Source organism: Lepisosteus platostomus, chromosome 3 (assembly GCF_059453375.1).
Source record: "Lepisosteus platostomus isolate fLepPlt1 chromosome 3, fLepPlt1.hap1, whole genome shotgun sequence".
Lineage (NCBI taxonomy): Eukaryota > Metazoa > Chordata > Actinopteri > Semionotiformes > Lepisosteidae > Lepisosteus > Lepisosteus platostomus.
Genome location: NC_142613.1, coordinates 50974205 through 50994787, shown reverse-complemented (window position 1 = coordinate 50994787; position 20583 = coordinate 50974205). Strand labels below are relative to the sequence as shown.

Genomic DNA, 20583 nt, shown 5'->3' with positions numbered 1-20583 from the left:
AGTCCCACCCAGATACGCTCCGTGTTTTTACCACGTCCACAGAGCATCGGCCGGTACTGACCATCCCTGTCTGCTGTAGGAGTGACATCCTGAGTGACAACGGACACGAGCAGGATCAGGGCTCCGGAGCTGGAGACGGGGGCGCTCAGGGTCCAGTGAAATCCGATAGGACATGCTTCATGCAGTTTATAATAATAATAATAATAATTGCTTACGCTTTTATATAGCACTTTTCTGGACACTCCACTCAAAGCACTTTACAGGTAATGGGGACTCCCCTCCACCACCACCAATGTGCAGCCCCACCTGGATGATGACCAGCTCGCCTTCTCTGTACAGAGGAATTAAACTGGAACAGTTTGGCTGTTTATTAAATTATCCAAGTTTGTTTTAATCAGTTCATCAAGAGCATGAGAAAGTTTATGTACAAGAACGGTCTTTCAGCCCACTCAGCTCATTTGGCTGCTAGTAGGCAACATGGCTGGGTGGCTTGTTCCACACTCCCACCACCTTTGGTGTAAAGAGCTTTCAGTTTTTAGTTTTAATGGTCTTTCCAGTGGTTTCCACTTGTGTCCTCTAGTTTGTATTTCACTGTGCTTTTTGAAGAAATCTACTGTTCTCGTTTTGTCAGTGGCTTTGAGAAACTTTGAATACTTGTATAAGCCCCCCTCTGAGTCTTTTCGGTTCATATCTAAATCTCAGTGCCTGCAATCATCCAGGACAAACTGGACACACTGTTCCTCAGTAGTTTGAGGTGAGGTCACTTTATACTTAATACTTGTATGAGGTCTGCTCACAGTCTTCTGTGTTCAAGACTAAAGAAACTCAGTTCCTTATGCCTGTCAGTGTAGGACAGTCTCTTAGTACTTGTATCAGTCTCCTCACAGTCTTCTCTGTTCAAGACTAAAGAGACTCAGTTCCTTCAGCCTGTCAGTGCAGGTCAGGTCCGTAAGCTTTAGAATGTACCTGGTTGCTCTTCTCTGTAATGATTCCAGAGCAGCAATATCTTTCTATAAATGATAACCCTAGCTGAGTTTTACAGGTCACTTTCAGTGTCTTTTTGTTGTTGTAATATTAGATAGTTTAACCTCATTATTTTATAGATGACCAGAGTCATTCCCGGTCACACAAACACGTTGCTCATGAACAAGTTAAAGGAACTAAAGCTCAGTGCTGAGGGTAGGATGAGCTTGATGAAGCTGATCCAGTCTTGAAGGAGACAAGGTCCTGACGCCCAGCAGGATGTTAAGAGAAGGGTGCAGGTCTAGTTGAGGTGTAATATTATATATTAATAATATATGTAATTATATATAGATATCTGGAAATATGACCCATAATCACAGTAATGTTTCAGACACTGTGGATTAACTCTGGTCCTCCCAGCAGACATCCAGCTCCATTCTTTAACCTGACAGAGTTCAAGCTCCACCAAGTCCCTTCTGTACAAAGATAGGACAGCAGGTGGCAGCACTGAGCTGGTCAGGTGTCATGTGACTCTCACGGCGCCTCATATCAGCACTTTATGAACAGCTGTATGAGAGGATGGCAGATGGCAGTACAGGACCACTGGTCCTACCTCATGTTTATCAGGTTCGTCAGGTTTTGTGGGTTGTTTAAAGCAGTGCCATTTGCTTTTAAAATATATTCTTCTTTTCTTCTGCATACTGTGAACACTCCATACCACATCATGAAATGAAATTCTCACTTTTCTCCAAGATTTCTTAAAGTCCCCAAAGTATTTCACAGACAGGAGGGAACGCATTTCATCCCTCACTACACTGGAGCCAGGGAGACACACAGCACCATTCTGTACCAGCAGCCCCACTGGAGACACACAGCACCATTCTGCACCAGCAGCCCCACCTGGAGACACACAGCACCATTCTGTACCAGCAGCCCCACTGGAGACACACAGCACCATTCTGCACCAGCAGCCCCACTGGAGACACACAGCACCATTCTGTACCAGCAGCCCCACTGGAGACACACAGCACCATTCTGTACCAGCAGCCCCACCTGGAGACACACAGCACCATTCTGTACCAGCAGCCCCACTGGAGACACACAGCACCATTCTGCACCAGCAGCCCCACCTGGAGACACAGTGGCCAGTCTGTACCAGTAGATCAGGGAGAGGAGAGAGAAAATGCTACAGCATCTGAATTAACGGGGAAATTTAGGGAGGAGAGACTGGACACCAGGGTGACTAACGCTCCTCTTATGAACAGCAATTGATTCTTTAATGACCAAATAGTCAGTTCAGTTTAAAGAATCTTTAAAAAGTTTTGCTTTTTGCCTGGAGAAAGCAGAAGATTTTGATATGTTATCAGTTTGAAGTGTTGCCAGAGTGGAATCATATAATCAGTGTGTGTCTCCTGTATAATCTAATCTCGGATCAATGACAGCCAGGTCCTTGGACTATCAGTGCAGGGACTCTTCCTGGTGAAAGAGTAAACAGCATCACGGCCTCTTCAGCTCGCTGCTGACAGCAGCTGCTCTCTGCTCCTGCAGTCTGTCCCTGGTCTGTCCCCACTGTCCCACAGCCGGTCCGAGACCCCCAGTCTGTCCCCACTGTCCCACAGCCGGTCCGAGACCCCCAGTCTGTCCCCACTGTCCCACAGCCGGTCCGACACCCCCAGTCTGTCCCCACTGTCCCACAGCCGGTCCGACACCCCAGTCTGTCCCCACTGTCCCACAGCCGGTCTCAGCCTCCCAGTCTGTCCCCATTGTCCCACAGCCAGTCTCAGACCCCAGTCTGTCCCCACTGTCCCACAGCCGGTCCGAGACCCCCAGTCTGTCCCCACTGTCCCACAGCCGGTCCGAGACCCCCAGTCTGTCCCCACTGTCCCACAGCCGGTCCGACACCCCAGTCTGTCCCCACTGTCCCACAGCCGGTCTCAGCCTCCCAGTCTGTCCCCATTGTCCCACAGCCAGTCTCAGACCCCAGTCTGTCCCCATTGTCCCACAGCCAGTCTCAGACCCCAGTCTGTCCCCACTGTCCCACAGACGGTCTCAGACCCCAGTCTGTCCCCACTGTCCCACAGCCGGTCCGACACCCCAGTCTGTCCCCACTGTCCCACAGCCGGTCCGAGACCCCCAGTCTGTCCCCACTGTCCCACAGCCGGTCTCAGACCCCAGTCTGTCCCCACTGTCCCACAGCCTGTCCGACACCCCAGTCTGTCCCCACTGTCCCACAGCCGGTCCGAGACCCCCAGTCTGTCCCCACTGTCCCACAGCCGGTCCGACACCCCAGTCTGTCCCGATTGTCCCACAGCCGGTCCGAGACCCCCAGTCTGTCCCCACTGTCCCAGTGCAGAGATGATGCAGACTGCAGTGACAGGCCAGGAGGGCAATCTGATAAAGACAGCAGCCCTGACCTTGACTGTTTCACCCTTTATCTCTTTATTTCCTTCTCACTCTCAGTCCCCCCACCTTTATCTCACAAGCTGATAAACTCTTGTCATGCCTGTGAGAGATAGAGCTCCTTCCTGGTTCACCGCCAGGTCTCACCGAGCTGAAGACAGCCAGTCATCTTCCCCTCTCTGTGACCAGAGACCCGAGAGTCTCAGTGTGTCAGCCTTTCCCTCCACTCAGCAGTTCTCGATTTTACTGTTTTTTGAGTCGCGATCACGAGTTACTTAGCTTCTTTTCCCAGCTTGTTCTAAGTTCACTCACAGGCGAACCCAGTACCAAGTGGCCCCACCTCAGTTATCCACACTGCCCCCCCCAGGTCAAGAAGAAACTGCACCCCGGGACTCCTAGGTACCTGGACAAACCATCTCCTGTCCTCGATCAATGACAGCACTGCAAGCTCACAGGTGTCCCACACTGCTCAGGCGTCCCACACTGCTCAGGCATCCCACACTGCTCAGGTGTCCTATACTGCTCAGGGGCCCCACACTGCTCTGGTGTCCCAAATTGCTCTGGTGTTCCACACTGCTCCAGTGTCCCACACTGCTCAGGCGTCCCACATTGCTCAAGGGGCCCACACTGCTTAGGCTGAGCAACAAGCTGCTTGTGTCTGGACCTACTGACTTGAAATGGGAATAAACTCAGGTTACTGGTGGGTTGTTAGACGCAGTTACCTCACAGCTCCTGGGTCTGGGGTTTGATTCTGGATCCTGCAGCCCTGGTTGAATGTATATTTTCTCCAGGTGCTCGGGGTTTATGTGAGCTAGGTCAGTTTCCCTTTCCCTGCAAGAGCAATGGACTGGCACCCTGACCAGGACGAGAACAGCCATGTGCTCTAGGGCATTGTGTTGCCTCGGCCCTGAGCAGGATGAAAGTCTTCAGAAGCGTGGGGACAGAGTCTGCCCATCAGCCCCGCAGGGCCACCAGTCCGGTCTCAACTCTGAACGAGTCTACAACAGCAAGGCCACTGGACTGGAGTCTGCTCTCTGCACATGGAGTGAGCGAGAAGCCATCTGTCACATACATTCACACACACATTAACACAATAACACTCACACATTCACACACAGACATACAAAAACACACATTAAAACACATAGACTGACACACTAGCACACTCACACATAGATATTAACACACACACTAGCTTACTCACACATAGATATTAACACACACACTAGCACACTCACACATAGATACTAACACACACACTAGCACACTCACACACATGCAAAGACACTAACACACACACACTGACACAAGTGCTCAGGATCAGTGCAGAGACGGAGACTCCAGTGCCTAGATTGCTGCCGGAGGGAGGAACTAGAAACCATGAAGAATGGAAAAAAGCCCAGCCCCTCCCCAGCCCTCCAGGACACATATATCTAGAGGGAGCAGCAGGCAGAGTCCTCCTCACACACACGCTCTGGAGCAGCTCAGACACACACACTGCACTGTGGAGTACATGGGAGACATACACTGGCCTCTCTGGAGCACCTGGGAGACACACACTGACCTCTCTGGAGCACCTGGGAGACACACACTGACCTCTCTGGAGCAGCTGAGAGACACACACTGACCTCTCTGGAGCACCTGGGAGACACACACTGACCTCTCTGGAGCAGCTGAGAGACACACACTGACCTCTCTGGAGCACCTGGGAGACACACACTGACCTCTCTGGAGCACCTGGGAGACACACACTGACCTCTCTGGAGCAGCTGAGAGACACACACTGACCTCTCTGGAGCAGCTGAGAGACACACACTGACCTCTCTGGAGCAGCTGAGAGACACACACTGACCTCTCTGGAGCAGCTGAGAGACACACACTGACCTCTCTGGAGCAGCTGGGAGACACACACTGACCTCTCTGGAGCACTTGGGAGACACACACTGACCTCTCTGGAGCAGCTGGGAGACACACACTGACCTCTCTGGAGCACCTGGGAGACACACAGTGGCCTGTCTGGAGTAGCTGGGAGACACAGTGACAGATAGTCGGAACACAATGGACCCAACTCACTGTGCAGTACTGGTGGTCCTAGTGTCCTTGCTTGGACATCTGCCTGCTCTCACAGGTAATATTTCAATAGTAGTACAGTCCCAGTGCAGTAGATCAGTCCTGTTACAATAGGAGCTACAGTCCCAGTGCAGTAGAACAGTCCTGTTACAATAGGAGCTACAGTCCCAGTACAGTAGATCAGTCCTGTTACAACAGGGGCTACAGTCCCAGTGCAGTAGATCAGTCCTGTTACAATAGGAGCTACAGTCCCAGTGCAGTAGATCAGTCCTGTTACAATAGGAGCTACAGTCCCAGTAAAGTAGAACAGTCCTGTTACTCAGAATCCCTGCAGATCTCAGCTAGACAAACTTTGCTGATCATGTCCAGTGTTGTGTTTCTACTGTACAGCTCACAGCACTGACTAACAGTCACAGCACAGTCTCTGTCCCCTCAGGAGATTCATCAATATCTCTCATCCCTACTGATATCACAAAGTAGCACTGAAAGCCCCAGGAATGTCTGGGGACAAACGCAGGAGAAAGAGGACTGGTCTGCTCCAGTCTGGACACTCACAGAGGACAGATCTTCCTCTCTCGGTGTCTCATTTCTCTCCTGCTCTCCGTTTCTTCACAGGCTCTCTCCCGCAGTCTGGACTCCAGCTCATTAGAAGGCTGGCCGACCAAGTCTCAGCAGAAGGAGAAGAGAGGGTGAGGCCACTGAGTGTCTGGAAACAGAGAGACACACTGAGACACCTGCCTTGTGACTGTGTCAGTGTGTCAGTGTGTCGTGACAGAGGAGATGTGGAGGCTATATCCATGTGACTTTGTCTGTGTGTCAGTGTTTCGTGACAGCATCTGTTAAACTTGACTGTTTCAGTGTGTCGTAACCGTATCTGTATGACTTGCCAGTGTGTTGTGACAGGGTCAGTATATTGAGACAGACAAAGTGTCCTGACAGTACATGAGACTGACAGTGTGTCGGTGTGTTGTGACATTGTCGATGTGATGAGACAGAGAATGTGTCTTGACAGTAGCTACATGATCTGAAAGTGTATCAGTGTCTCGTGACAGTACCTGTGTGACTTTATAGTTCGTCAGTGTCGTGACAGTACAGTATATGTGTGTGCTACAACGGAGATTGTGTGGTGACAGTACCTGTGTGTTGACAGTGTGGTAGAGATTGTGTGGTGACAGTACCTGTGTGTTGACAGTGTGGTAGAGATTGTGTGGTGACAGTACCTGTGTGTTGACAGTGTGATAGAGATTGTGTGGTGACAGTACCTGTGTGTTGACAGTGTGATAGAGATTGTGTGGTGACAGTACCTGTGTGTTGACAGTGTGATAGAGATTGTGTGGTGACAGTACCTGTGTGTTGACAGTGTGGTAGAGATTGTGTGGTGACAGTACCTGTGTGTTGACAGTACCTGTGTGTTGACAGTGTGGTAGAGATTGTGTGGTGACAGTACCTGTGTGTTGACAGTGTGATAGAGATTGTGTGGTGACAGTACCTGTGTGTTGACAGTGTGATAGAGATTGTGTGGTGACAGTACCTGTGTGTTGACAGTGTGGTAGAGATTGTGTGGCGACAGTACCTGTGTGTTGACAGTGTGGTAGAGATTGTGTGGTGACAGTACCTGTGTATTGACAGTGTGGTAGAGATTGTGTGGTGACAGTACCTGTGTGTTGACAGTGTGGTAGAGATTGTGTGTTGACAGTACCTGTGTGTTGACAGTATGTGTGTGTTGTTCCTCTTACAGACAGACACCCACCTTGGTGTGTCCTGCCCCCGCACTCTCTCCTGGCCCTCGCCTTCCTCAGGTGGGTCTCTCCTCTTCCTCTCACAGCTGCCCTGGCCCTTGAACCCGGGATGTTGTCATGTCTGATGTATATTCTGTAACTATACTGTTGTCCAAGTCAATACCCTGGCTTCTTTCAGAAACAGCTCAGTGAGATCCTCCATCAGGTAGCTATTTAATACCAAATAACGAACTCTGATTTCCAAATTCCTGAGATCTGTGTTCTAATTACCCATGCAGTATACACTGGAGTATTATATGTATTGTGAAGATGTTTAAATATGAGTTTTGACATCCCTGTCAGGTGCTGTCTATCAGTGTTACTGAGCTTGACAGAACCACTGGGCTTGAAAAAATAACCCTTTTTCTTGTGGTGAAGCATTGTGAGCTAGCTAAAACTGTAAAAGTGACAGGTGAAAGAAACACAGTGTGGTGTTTTGTTTCAGGGTCTATCTGTCGGTTTCAGGATTCATCTGTCTTCCTATTCTTTCCTTTTTTATTTATTGTCCCAGGTGGGAAATTTGCTTTGCGGGCAGGTAAAAGACACAACACAATACATGTATCACAACACGAACCCATTAACAAATAAGAAACATTCATGCGGAAGATTAGAGAAACAAGTAGGCAGCTTAAGTAATTTCAGAATTTTGAAAAAAGAAATTGAGTCATTAGTGTGTGAGACAGATAGATAGGCTAAATGCATGATAAAAAAATAAAGTGAAATATACAGTCAGTATTCACGGTGGGTATAAAGCACACAGACTCTGAGCAGTCACTTGTACTGTTAGCACTATCTATGAGTCCGTCTCACTGTCTCCCCTTGCTCTCCAGTTCACAGTCTAAGACCATCGGACATCACTACACTGGCTGCCATTGGACTCCAGGTGAGTCTCAATAATCTCTGAATCAGCACACAGTGTGGTGCAGTATAGTGACACTGTGGTGCAGTATAGTGACAGTGTGGTGCAGTATAGTGACAGTGTGATGTAGCACAGTGACAGTGTGGTGCAGTACAGTGACAGTGTGATGTAGCACAGTGACAGTGTGGTGCAGTATAGTGACACAGTGATCCAGCACAGTGTCAGTGTGATACAGCACTGTGGCAGTGTGGTGCAGTATAGTGACAGTGTGATGCAGTACAGTGACAGTGTGGTGCAGTATAGTGACAGTGTGATGTAGCACAGTGACAGTGTGGTGCAGTACAGTGACAGTGTGGGGCAGTACAGTGATAGTATGGTGTAGTATAGTGACAGTGTGGTGTAGTATAGTGACAGTGTGATACAGCACTGTGACAGTGTACTGCAGTATAGTGACAGCGTGGTGCAGTACAGTGACAGTGTGATGTAGCACAATGACAGTGTGGTGCAGTACAGTGACAGTGTGATCCAGCACAGTGACAGTGTGGTGTAGTATAGTCACAGTGTGATACAGCACTGTGACAGTGTAGTGCAGAATAGTGACAGTGTGGTGCAGTACAGTGACGCAGTGATCCAGCACAGTGTCAGTGTGATACAGCACTGTGGCAGTGTGGTGCAGTATAGTGACAGTGTGATGCAGTACAGTGACAGTGTGGTGCAGTATAGTGACAGTGTGATGTAGCACAGTGACAGTGTGGTGCAGTACAGTGACAGTGTGGTGCAGTATAGTGACAGTGTGATGTAGCACAGTGACAGTGTGGTGCAGTACAGTGACAGTGTGGGGCAGTACAGTGATAGTATGGTGTAGTATAGTGACAGTGTGGTGTAGTATAGTGACAGCGTGGTGCAGTACAGTGACAGTGTGATGTAGCACAATGACAGTGTGGTGCAGTATAGTGACAGTGTGATCCAGCACAGTGACAGTGTGGTGTAGTATAGTCACAGTGTGATACAGCACTGTGACAGTGTAGTGCAGAATAGTGACAGTGTGGTGCAGTACAGTGACGCAGTGATCCAGCACAGTGTCAGTGTGATACAGCACTGTGGCAGTGTGGTGCAGTATAGTGACAGTGTGATCCAGCACAGTGTCAGTGTGGTGCAGTATAGTGACAGTGTGATCCAGCACAGTGACAGTGTGGTGTAGTATAGTGACAGTGTGATACAGCACTGTGACAGTGTGATACAGCACTGTAACAGCATGGTGCAGTATAGTGACAGTGTGATGTAGCACAATGACAGTGTGGTACAGTATAGTCACAGTGTGGTGCAGTACAGTGAGAGTGTGATACAGCACTGCGACAGTGTGGTGCAGTACAATAACAGTCTTATGAAGCACAGTGATTGCTAAGTGCATGCTGTCAGTCTCACTCACTGTCTCTCACTCCAGCCCCCTGTACTATCCTGGCACCCTTGGGATGTGACAGACAGGTAGGTTTTCTACTGAGCTGTCAGAATCACAGTACAATTCAGCAAGTATCCTCACCTCACACAGAGCTGAATTTACTTCTGTCCCACCCGGGGGCTGTGCACTATTGAAAGGCTGAAGTCTTTTATTGGAACGGTGTCTAGAAAAATGAGCTTTAAGGGCAGATCAGCCATGATTTATTATTATATTAATCTCAGTTCCTAAGAAGTAGGTGATTTCAACTTAACGATTTATGATTAACAGGAAAACTGCAACTTTTGAAACCAGCTCCCTCTAGAGGTGAAGATACATAATGACTTACCTGCACTTCAGAGCAGATCAGAGGGTTCAAGAACAGCCCAGGCTGGACTGGACCCCTGGAGCGTTGGCTAGGACAGGAAACGATTGCCAGGGTCTCATCAAGCCCGCTCTTAGTTATGTGAGGGCTCAAAGGAGGGCCGGAGAGCTCTGCGATAGGCTGGGGAGCTGTCCTGTTCCGGCTCAGAGCCTGAGTCTTTATTCCCACCTGGGTCAGCTGGGTCCAGCCCTCACATCCCTTCTCCCTCTGTCCCTGTCCAGGGCTGGGCTCTCCGGCGTGCTGGACCGGCTAGCAGGTAGGTCTCCAGCTCCTGCTCACTAGCACGGCCGTGTGATTGGAGGGGTGCACGGGGGTATTTTGGTGGGAAATCGGGGGCGCCTAGACCCCAGGTTGTCCGGAGAGCAGATCTGTGAGAGACAGCAGCACTGCCCCTGCAGTCAGGAACGAGCCAGGTTAAATCTCTTCTCATTCCTGACGCAGCTTCATTTACCTCACAGGAAAGATGTGTGCATGAGAGATCTCTCCAACTACAGCAGCTTGTGAGGCCTGAGCACATTCAGCTCATGATGGAGGGAGGACAGCAGGGCAGGGAGGATAGGTTCACCAGAACACCAAACAAAACCTATTCTACAACTACGTGACACCAACTACCCCCGTGCACACCCTTTATCTCCCAAACACTCCCAAGCCTTCACCAGTTATCTAATGATGACCTAATTCTCCTCAAGCGTGTCTCTACACAGGTCCCGGGACAGGGCAGGTTCTAGTGGCAGGTCAGCTGGAGCTACAATCCTCACAGCAGCTGGTCTTCTACACTACTTACAAAAATTCCAACACAAAATACAAGACACACAAATGTCCGGTCCAGTTCAGGAGTGATGCCAGTTTCCTTCCAAGACAAGAGCCAATGTTAAAGTGTGAGAACCAGAGACACAGGCTCTGCCTGCTGGGTACTAATTTTTGACAGATCTTTCCTGAAATCTAAAGGAGAGGCTGAAAGAACTGAGCCTCCTTAGTTTATAGTTCAGGGACACAGTCGCCAAGTAAGAGTTGTTGAAACTCCTCTTCCAGCTCTCCTCGTGCTCATGGGGGACTGGGAAGAGGAGGTTCCTAGTTCAGATCCTGGCTGTGCCCCTGCCTCTGTCACCCTGAGTCTGGCTCTCAGAGGTGCATGATGGGATCTCTGGTTAAAAGCTGTCTATGCCACAGTTCACTCCTGTGCTCTGTAAACCTGATAATTTTCATAAGATCAAATGCAAATTAACTGATTATAATCACAGCAATGAAGTTGTTATAATTTTATCCATCAATGTCTGAGATATCTACATTACTAACAAGCAGCTCTTCCCCTGCAATAATAAGTGACTTTGACTCAGGTAGACCTATCTTAAAGCAATTTCACAATATAACCATAAAGATAGTTTGATACTATAACAGTGTAATGTTTCATTTTTATCACAAATGACAGAGATAGATCAAAGCTGCAGTAAAACAGCTCTGATCTCAATCTCTGTCACATGGACAACAGGGCACCACACACCCATGGTAGCCTCCCCTCCTGCGACCTTCAGAGACAGGAGACAGTCTGCATCAGGTGGCATGTGTTTGTAGAAGAGTGTCACATGTAAGTGTGTGTGTATTCAGTTCTCTGACTGCCCTCTCTTTCAATCAGAGCTCCTGGCGCTGTTTAATCCAGACCTCTCCACACTGCAGCCTGACAACACACAACAGCCCCCCTCGCAGTTCAGGTATCACTCTAATCACACTGCCATCCAGCTGGAATAGTCTCTGATCATGGCCAGTAGTGTGTCTTCACGTCAGTACAGTGTGTGTTCAGTCAGTACAGTGTGTGTTTACTCAATACAATCTCTTCACTCTCAGTACAGTGTGTCTTCACTCTCAGTACAGTGTGTGTTCAGTCAGTACAGTGTGTCTTCACTCTCAGTGCAGTGCGTGTTCACTTTTAGTACAGTGCGTGTTCACTCTCAGTACAGTCTCTTCACTCTCAGTACAGTGTGTCTTCACTGTCAGTACAGTGCGTGTTTGCTCTAAGAACGTGTGTGTGTCTGTCCTGCAGGGCCCTGCTGGATCAGGCTGAAGATCTTGCACTCTCTCTCCAGAGCAGTGAGGTAATCACTTCACTTTTTTAACTCAGTCTTTCTCCTTCATTGTGTCTCTCTGTGCCATCTGTTCAGAGAAGAGAGAACAGACTGTCTCTCTCAAATTCAAATTCCAGCAGCAGTACTGGCATTACCGACAAATTACAAAGCGGAACTCAAACATAAATTCAAAGCGGAACCGTAAGTAGGTTCGAATCTGACACGGTCCTGGTCTTGTTTCAATAATTCTGATGAATATAATAGAGATAACATGCTCAATCATTTTACTTTATCTGGCCTTGCTAAGGAAATGACAGTGCTGGTTGGAGATTAGCTCTGTCATATTCCCCCAAAACACAGACACAGATTTCAAACACTAAGGACCAAGGAGAATGTACACGTGGCACGTGAAAACATGTAAGATGCAGTCTTGTGCCTGCTTGAGCCAGTGGATTTGGATGTGGTGCCTGAGAATCTCTGAGAAGCTGTGCGTGACAGAGCTTGAGTCAGTGAACAGGTGGCAACACTAGCAGCTCACAGCAGTAGCAGGACCGGCTAGCTTGAACTGGAGCTCTGCAGTGGGCACTGGAAAACCCTGGGTAATTGGAAGAGTGGGTTAACATGGAAAACAGGAGAGGACTGCTGCTTGTTAAATTTATCTAGATAATAAGAAACGCATTTTGAGATTAGCCCCCGAAAAATTTAATATCAGCTACATGTGTGTCTGGAAGCTTTAGGAGGGGGGAAGAGTTGAGGGCTGACACTGATCAGTTGGACGCCAACTGAGAAAGGAAAGATAAATGGGGGTGAAACTCAACAAGATGCGACAGAGAAGAAACTGCTGCTGTAGGGGGCTGAGTGCGAGGGACAGCATAAGGAGAATGAGGAAGCCTGGGTCTGGCGCAGACTGATACCATGCGCTTCCATCCATGGAGCACATTGGGACTCGGCAACCAGGAGCTACTCCGGAGAGCAGAGGCTGTAGGCTCTAGGCTGTGGCTGTGGGTGCAGTGGGAGTGGGTTGGACAACATGTGGAGAGAGGAGAGGGGAGGAAGGAGAATGGAGCAGGAGAGAGTAGGAAGGGAAAGGTAGAACAATACTGCTGAAGTTGCCTGGAGTTTCTAAGAAGCTTGCTGACATCCAGAGACCTGAAGGAAAACAGATGAAGGTGGGAGCAGAGTCAAGTATTTTGGTGGATGGCTGGGGCAGGCAGGGAGAAAGAGAAAGCGAAACTAAAGATTCACTTGCAGAGAGGGTAGTGGTACTTCAGGTGGGAGTTAAGCCGAACGGAAGAGATTGCAGCACAAGGGGGGAAGTCCAAACAAAGGTCAAATAACAGGCAAAGTTCAAAAACATGAGAAGCAGTCCGAGACAAAATCCAAGGCAATATCAGCACAAGAAGAGACATCTGGAGAACCAGGAGTAACACAGAGCCGAAGTCAGACAGATTTAAAAGCCAAAAGATCAAAACAAACCCTGTAGAACACAACCTAGACCCCAGGAAGGAACTTGGTGCAGACTGAGTTCTGTCTGTATGCATGGCTTCTCAGCTCGTCTGTCATAAAACCTCTGATTTCAGTAGTGCACAGCTCTGGTCCATTCCTCTGGTGTGCTGCTTGCAGGTTCCCCAGCAGGCTCACCGTCTGTTCCTCAGGCTGCATTTCTGGCCAGTTTCTCTGGCCAGGCTGTAGTCACTGAGCTTATTCTCTCTCCTCACAATGGGGGGAGCCGGGCTCTACCCACTGCCCACTGTGTCTGTGCTCTCTCTGCAGGCCATGGACTCCAGCCGGGACTGGAGGCTGATCCTTGTGTTTGGCAGAGTGGAGGTCTGTTCCTGCGATGACCAGGTAGCCTGCTAGCACTGTCCCATCAGCCCTGCAATCCCCAGGCCTCTGTCTGCCTGTCCTGTCTTCCCTCTTCAATCTTAGGGTCCATCTCTTTTTTTAGACTCTGTCTCTGCCACAGTCAGCCTACCTTTCTACCCTGTCAGTCCTGCTGAGGAGGGTTTCAGGTGGAGCAGCAGACCGGCCCAGTAAGAGCCACACCCTTACCCTGCACAGTTAGTCCTGCTGAGGAAGAGTTCAGGTTGAGAAGTGTGGTAGCCTGTGTGGTGCTGCTGTCAGTGTCTCTCTCACTCTGTCTCTCTGTGTCCCAGGTGGGCCCTGTGGTGCAGGCAGCAGTGCAGCAGGTGGCTGATGCCCTGCAGGTGCTCCACAGACAGGTGAGCCTCTCACTTCCTGACAGAGGGCAGATGTTTGGGATGCATCATTTTGTGTATTAATCAGGGCTTCTATCCTGGTCCCCAGGCTCAGATCACAGCAGATGCCAAATCCCACTAAGTCCACAGTCAAAAAGTATTTTTGCATTGTATGCTTTTTGCTTTAAAATAACAATATTGTATGTTTGGGTAATTAAATTTAGATTTTTTGAGCCCTGACTGTGAATGTGGTTTTGACTGCTAACCAGGTGTGTGTCAGTCTAGGAGGGTAGCTGCAGTTAACACACAATTAAACATCCTACCTGCCACAGAATATACAAAAGCCATTATCCCCATGTGGTTTTCTTTGCTATATTGGTTGGTTGGTAGACAGAGTTTCTGTTTGCTGGATGTAATATGGCTGAAAGGCAGTTTAGGGACTTTTAGTTTTGCTGTCTGTGTGTGTCCAGGTCCCATGGGCTCTGGTCACTGTTGTACCATGGACAGGACAGTACCCATCTGGACATCATGGACAGGACCAGAGGTGGGTATAGATATACTGTGTGCTCCGTGTGTTTCACTGCACAGCTGTGTCTGTACAGTTCCCGTGTGCTCTGTGTTTCTGTACAGTTCCTGTGTGTTTCACTGCACAGCTGTGTCTGTACAGTTCCTGTGTGCTCTGTGTGTTTCTGTACAGTTCCTGTGTGCTCTGTGTGTTTCTGTACAGTTCCTGTGTGCTCTGTGTGTTTACTGCACAGCTGTGTCTGTACAGTTCCTGTGTGCTCTGTGTGTTTACTGCACAGCTGTGTCTGTACAGTTCCTGCGTGCTCTGTGTGTTTCACTGCACAGCTGTGTCTGTACAGTTCCCGTGTGCTCTGTGTGTTTACTGCACAGCTGTGTCTGTACAGTTCCTGTGTGCTCTGTGTGTTTACTGCACAGCTGTGTCTGTACAGTTCCTGCGTGCTCTGTGTGTTTCACTGCACAGCTGTGTCTGTACAGTTCCTGTGTGCTCTGTGTGTTTACTGCACAGCTGTGTCTGTACAGTTCCTGTGTGCTCTGTGTGTTTACTGCACAGCTGTGTCTGTACAGTTCCTGTGTGCTCTGTGTGTTTCTGTACAGTTCCTGTGTGCTCTGTGTGTTTACTGCACAGCTGTGTCTGTACAGTTCCTGTGTGCTCTGTGTGTTTACTGCACAGCTGTGTCTGTACAGTTCCTGCGTGCTCTGTGTGTTTCACTGCACAGCTGTGTCTGTACAGTTCCCGTGTGCTCTGTGTGTTTCACTGCACAGCTGTGTCTGTACAGTTCCCGTGTGCTCTGTGTTTCTGTACAGTTCCTGTGTGTTTCACTGCACAGCTGTGTCTGTACAGTTCCTGTGTGCTCTGTGTGTTTCTGTACAGTTCCTGTGTGCTCTGTGTGTTTCTGTACAGTTCCTGTGTGCTCTGTGTGTTTACTGCACAGCTGTGTCTGTACAGTTCCTGTGTGCTCTGTGTGTTTACTGCACAGCTGTGTCTGTACAGTTCCTGCGTGCTCTGTGTGTTTCACTGCACAGCTGTGTCTGTACAGTTCCTGCGTGCTCTGTGTGTTTCACTGCACAGCTGTGTCTGTACAGTTCCCGTGTGCTCTGTGTGTTTCACTGCACAGCTGTGTCTGTACAGTTCCTGCGTGCTCTGTGTGTTTCACTGCACAGCTGTGTCTGTACAGTTCCTGCGTGCTCTGTGTGTTTCACTGCACAGCTGTGTCTGTACAGTTCCTGCGTGCTCCGTGTGTTTCACTGCACAGCTGTGTCTGTACAGTTCCTGCGTGCTCTGTGTGTTTCACTGCACAGCTGTGTCTGTACAGTTCCTGCGTGCTCTGTGTGTGACACAAGCTGGTCACACCTTGCTGACTCTGCTGTGTTTCGGTGCCTCCAGGCTGTGCAGAGGCTGTGACAGTGGCCACAGTGCAGCAGAGATCAGGCTGCAGGAGGCTGTTCTGAGCAAAGCTCTGCAGGTAACCTTCACCTCCTCACAGCTCGATTGTAAACACCCTCCTGGGGGCGCCATGCTGGAAAGAGGGCTCTACTCCCACCATGTAACAGGGGGAGCAAGCTCATGGACGAAAACAAGCAGCACGGTCTCCCGAACCCCGCTCAGCGCGGTTCTGAAGGAGGTTTATTAACTGATGGCGGAACAAACTCAGTGTTCAACTCTGCTCTGGAATACACAGGCATTTACTGGGGCTCAACCTCTTGTGTCACCAGAAATGACACGTTCAGGACAAGGACACAACCGCTGTTACACACAGAGTGTAGAAGGACAGACAGGTAGAAGAATATATTTCAGGATGTGTACCCTGCTGTCCAGGACTGTCACTCTCTCTTTCAGCCAGTTAAACCAGAGCTGCTCGCTGCTGGAGTCCAGCAACAGGTGTGCTGCCTGCCTGCTTTTATCTGCCTGCTTTTATCTGCCCGCTTTCTTCACAGAAAGAAACCTTGTCTGAATGAACTCTACACCAGAAAAAGAGACGGTTAAGAAACTTTTCAAAGCCAATGAATGGTGTGAAAATCCTTTCAGTCCAGTATGCGATTACAGACCTGTTAATGTGTAATAAGACTGCATGAGAGCTTAGTTATCTGAAAAGACAGAACACAGACCACCACGTTTCTCAAGACAAAGAATTAATTACTGTACATCACCGTGAGTTAACGTGAATTATAATACAAAAATGTTAGAGTACACTGTACAGTTGTGCAAATGAGCGTGAATCTTAATGTGAAAATGCTAGAGTACAATGTACAGTTGTGTAAATGAGCGTGAATCGTAATGTGAAAATGTTAGAGTACACTGTACAGTTGTGTAAATTAGCATGAATCGTAATGTGAAAATGTTATAGAATACTGTACAGCACTGTAATAAGTGGTCGCCTTTTAATGCACCTCTGTTAAGCCCAAACCAGTTGGTGGCTGCTTAGTAACAGATCTAGCAGCCATCTAACAGATCTAACAGATCACCAGCAGCCATGTCACCCTGCAACTCACAACCGGCAGCCCACTGAAGCTCAGCAGGTGTGAGCCTGGTCAGTACCTGGATGGGAGACCTCCTGGGAAAAACTAAGGTTGCTGCTGGAAGAGGTGTTAGTGGGGCCAGCAGGGGGCGCTCACCCTGTGGTCCACGTGGGTCCTAATGCCCCAGTATAGTGATGGGGACACTATACTGTAAACAGGTGCCGTCCTTCGGATGAGACGTAAAACCGAGGTCCTGACTCTCTGTGGTCATTAAAAATCCCAGGGCGTTTCTCGAAAAGAGTAGGGGTGTAACCCTGGAGTCCTGGCCAAATTTCCCATTGGCCTCCTAATAATCCCCCTCTATGAATTGGCTTCATCACTCTGCTCTCCTCCCCACTGAGAGCTGGTGTGTGGTGAATGTTCTGGTGCACTATGGCTGCCGTCGCATCATCCAGGTGGGGCTGCACACTGCTGGTGGTGGAGGGGAGTCCCCATTACCTGTAAAGCGCTTTGAGTGGAGTGTCCAGAAAAGCGCTATAGAAGTGTAAGCAATTATTATTATTATCACAGATGATGTTGTGAGAAAGGGGGTGTCAGTTATTTGACAACATGAAAGTGGAACAACATGATAATAATAATAATTGCTTACACTTCTATAGCGCTTTTCTGGACACTCCACTCAAAGCGCTTTACAGGTAATGGGGACTCCCCTCCACCACCACCAATCATATAGCGTCGGAGTAGATCTATATACTGTAAATCATTTTACCGTGGATTACCAGATGTTTTTCTCAATAATGTACAGCCAAGCACCTAGCTAGACACACCGACACTAGAATGAAACGTGAATGAAATATTAATTATGTGGTTTTTTAATGTTAATTATGTGTGCCCGGTGTCTGCAGGAGGCTCTAGAGCACCACCTGCTGGAGAACAACTGGTATAGCGACAGAGAGGACTTCACTGTTGTGCTCCAGCCTCCTCCCGCTGCCTCAGGCCCATCTCACACCCTGGTGAGGGACAGACAGCAGACTGCCAGGCAGTCAGAACTCAGCGCAGCCCAATGCCATGGCTGTGTGAACCTTCTGTATGGAGTTTGACAGTTGTTTCCATGTTCATGTGAGTTTTGTTCAGGAGACAGAAGTGCCTCCCAAGGACATGCTGGATGCTGCGATTCTAGATTGTCGCCCATGGGTTTGGTGTTATTTATTAAAAAGGCAGATGCTTTCATCCCTAAGCAATTTACAGTGATTACAATTACTTCTTTTCTTTATATTCCAATTATTTATTTTCTGTACATACAAAAAATGTGGGCATGTTTGCCAGTCAAAAATATGCAGGCAGATTCACATACAGGCAGGTCTTTATCAAGAAGAGAGACAAACCAGCACAACACTCTGCAGTTTTCTCCTCAGGAGCCTCACAGCTTCCTCTCCTCTGTGCAGGGAAGGAAGGACCCCCCCGTGGGACACAGCGCCCCCCTGTCGGACAGCCTGGTCCTGCAGCTGTGGATGAGCCTGGTGAGTATGTGCATGGACCCCTGGAGGTACACACTGACCCCTGCAGGGCAACACTGGCAGGGCACCTGGATCATACTAGATCACTGAAGGGAGAGAATCCACAGACAGTAGCAGCCAGTGGAGGCCATGTGACCTGCTTGTCTATTTAACGACTCAGGAACTCGAGCCTGTAACCTGGTGAAGCTGTATCTTGAAAACTCTCATTACAAAGATCCCGGAACATTAAAGTAGATCCCAGTTGATTGGATTGGATCACATTTAATTGAATTAGATCATAGAAGGTCAGATAAAAACATAAGGACTATCGAATATCAGAAGAGGTCATTTGGCCTACCTGGCCTAACTATTAATGAATCACCCAGCTGTTTCTTGAAAGGAAGCAGGGTATCGTTTCTCCACCATGGGTGGGGAGCTTGTCCCACACTCCCTCCTGACGCAGTTTTAATGCTCTTCTCTGGGGTTTCCACTTGTGACCTCTGGTCTATTGTCAACAAAACACATCAGATTGAGGTAGATGGGATGCTCAGGCTCTTGCTGGTTCACACTATCTTGAACTTGAACACAGAACAGCATTGAGTGGTATGACAACACTTTTACCACATCTTACACTAGGGCACAAGGCATAGGCTGAGGACGACAGGCAGATGTGTGCAGTAGCTCTGACCACAGGACTTCAGGAGAGAGTGAGACAGGGATTACTGGGTAGCCTGAGCAAAGTTCATGTGCCCACCTTGCCTGTTTGGTAGTTAACAGTTAATTACAACTACATGGTCTCTTCCAGCTGCAGCCTGCCACAGAGGACAATGACATCAGCCCTGTTCAGTGCCCCAGTGAGGTGAGACTGATGGTGTGTGTTCATAATATTGAAGCCTGTTCTCTCTTTTCAGACTCTTTTTCCACCTGCTTCAGAAGCTTAATTCCTCAGACAAGCTACAGGTGTGGAAATAGAGCTACGTAAAATAGGAGCTGATCTACAGCTCTGGGAGACCAGCCCTGGACAGTGAGAGAGTCTGGGCTGCTCTACAGCTCTGAGTGTCCAGCACTGAACAGTGTATTCTGCTGTGCACTGGTACTGCTGGAGCAATAGAGCTACAGTGGTCTCTCATGTGAATTAATTCCATCCCCTTCAGTACATGACAGACTTCAGTGCCCTTTGGAAGAATGGCGCTATATAAATGCTATTAAACATTTCTCATTTTTACCTGTTTCTCAGGATCGGCCATACCTCCGGACTCACAGGAACACACACTCAGAACGCGAACAGCTGATGCTCCAGGGCAGCAGAACAGTGACCCCCACAGCTCCGACAGGAGGATACACTAGCACACCCACTCCCACAGTGACACGGACACCTACACCCAAGCCCTTGGACCCCGTGAGTCTGTCTTTCCAGACCTGTGTGACAGTGCAGGAGTGCAGTTTGAGCACTGGTGTGTGCCTGCAGACCAGCACAAGTCACTACCAGAGAGCACGCCCACTACCCCTCCTGCCAGGCTGTAGTCCAGACACAGACTGAAGTCTGTTTTCTTTTCTTATTTTGTACAAAATCAACACACAATCCTCTTTTCTTTTACATAGACACAATAACAAGTGTAACGCTTACGGCCGACAGGCACTGTGTAAGAGCCGGCGTACCAGAGCAGGTGACGTCACTGCCCTTCCCTGTGATAGCAGGACTACAGCTACTGGGCTGTAGAGAGATCTCTCTTTAGCTCACGGGGCTGGGTCGCTGCAGAGAGACGCGGGAGTCCCGGGTTCGAGCCCCCGACGGTGGGGGGCCGACCTAATGCGGCAAGGGCGCCCGCCTGAGCCCCCGTTGCGTTACACAAGCATAAAAAAATTCAAATTCTCACATTATATTCCCCCAAATCCTGGGTGGAGTCTGTCTCTGTCCCTCGATTCCCCAGATGCACTGCGACCTGGAGACAAGACT

General features: G+C 49.0%; 1 protein-coding gene and 1 pseudogene across 1 annotated transcript in view; both read left to right on the top strand.

Annotated features, from left to right (window-relative positions):
• The first annotated feature begins 5292 nt into the window (after positions 1-5292).
• Positions 5293-20583, top strand: part of plb1 (phospholipase B1) — a 42363-nt gene continuing 27072 nt past the window's right edge. Inside the window, exons 1-16 of the mRNA XM_088625975.1 lie at positions 5293-5491; positions 6049-6122; positions 7172-7232; positions 8042-8094; positions 9515-9555; positions 10112-10146; positions 11524-11599; positions 11929-11980; positions 13724-13798; positions 14107-14172; positions 14619-14692; positions 16058-16136; positions 18036-18143; positions 18576-18650; positions 19432-19485; positions 19864-20025. Coding sequence (XP_088482101.1) covers positions 5422-5491; positions 6049-6122; positions 7172-7232; positions 8042-8094; positions 9515-9555; positions 10112-10146; positions 11524-11599; positions 11929-11980; positions 13724-13798; positions 14107-14172; positions 14619-14692; positions 16058-16136; positions 18036-18143; positions 18576-18650; positions 19432-19485; positions 19864-20025 — 1155 coding nt within the window. The 5' untranslated portion in view covers positions 5293-5421. The remainder of the gene's footprint in view (positions 5492-6048; positions 6123-7171; positions 7233-8041; positions 8095-9514; positions 9556-10111; positions 10147-11523; positions 11600-11928; positions 11981-13723; positions 13799-14106; positions 14173-14618; positions 14693-16057; positions 16137-18035; positions 18144-18575; positions 18651-19431; positions 19486-19863; positions 20026-20583) is intronic.
• Positions 8126-9376, top strand: LOC148675049 (uncharacterized; annotated as a pseudogene).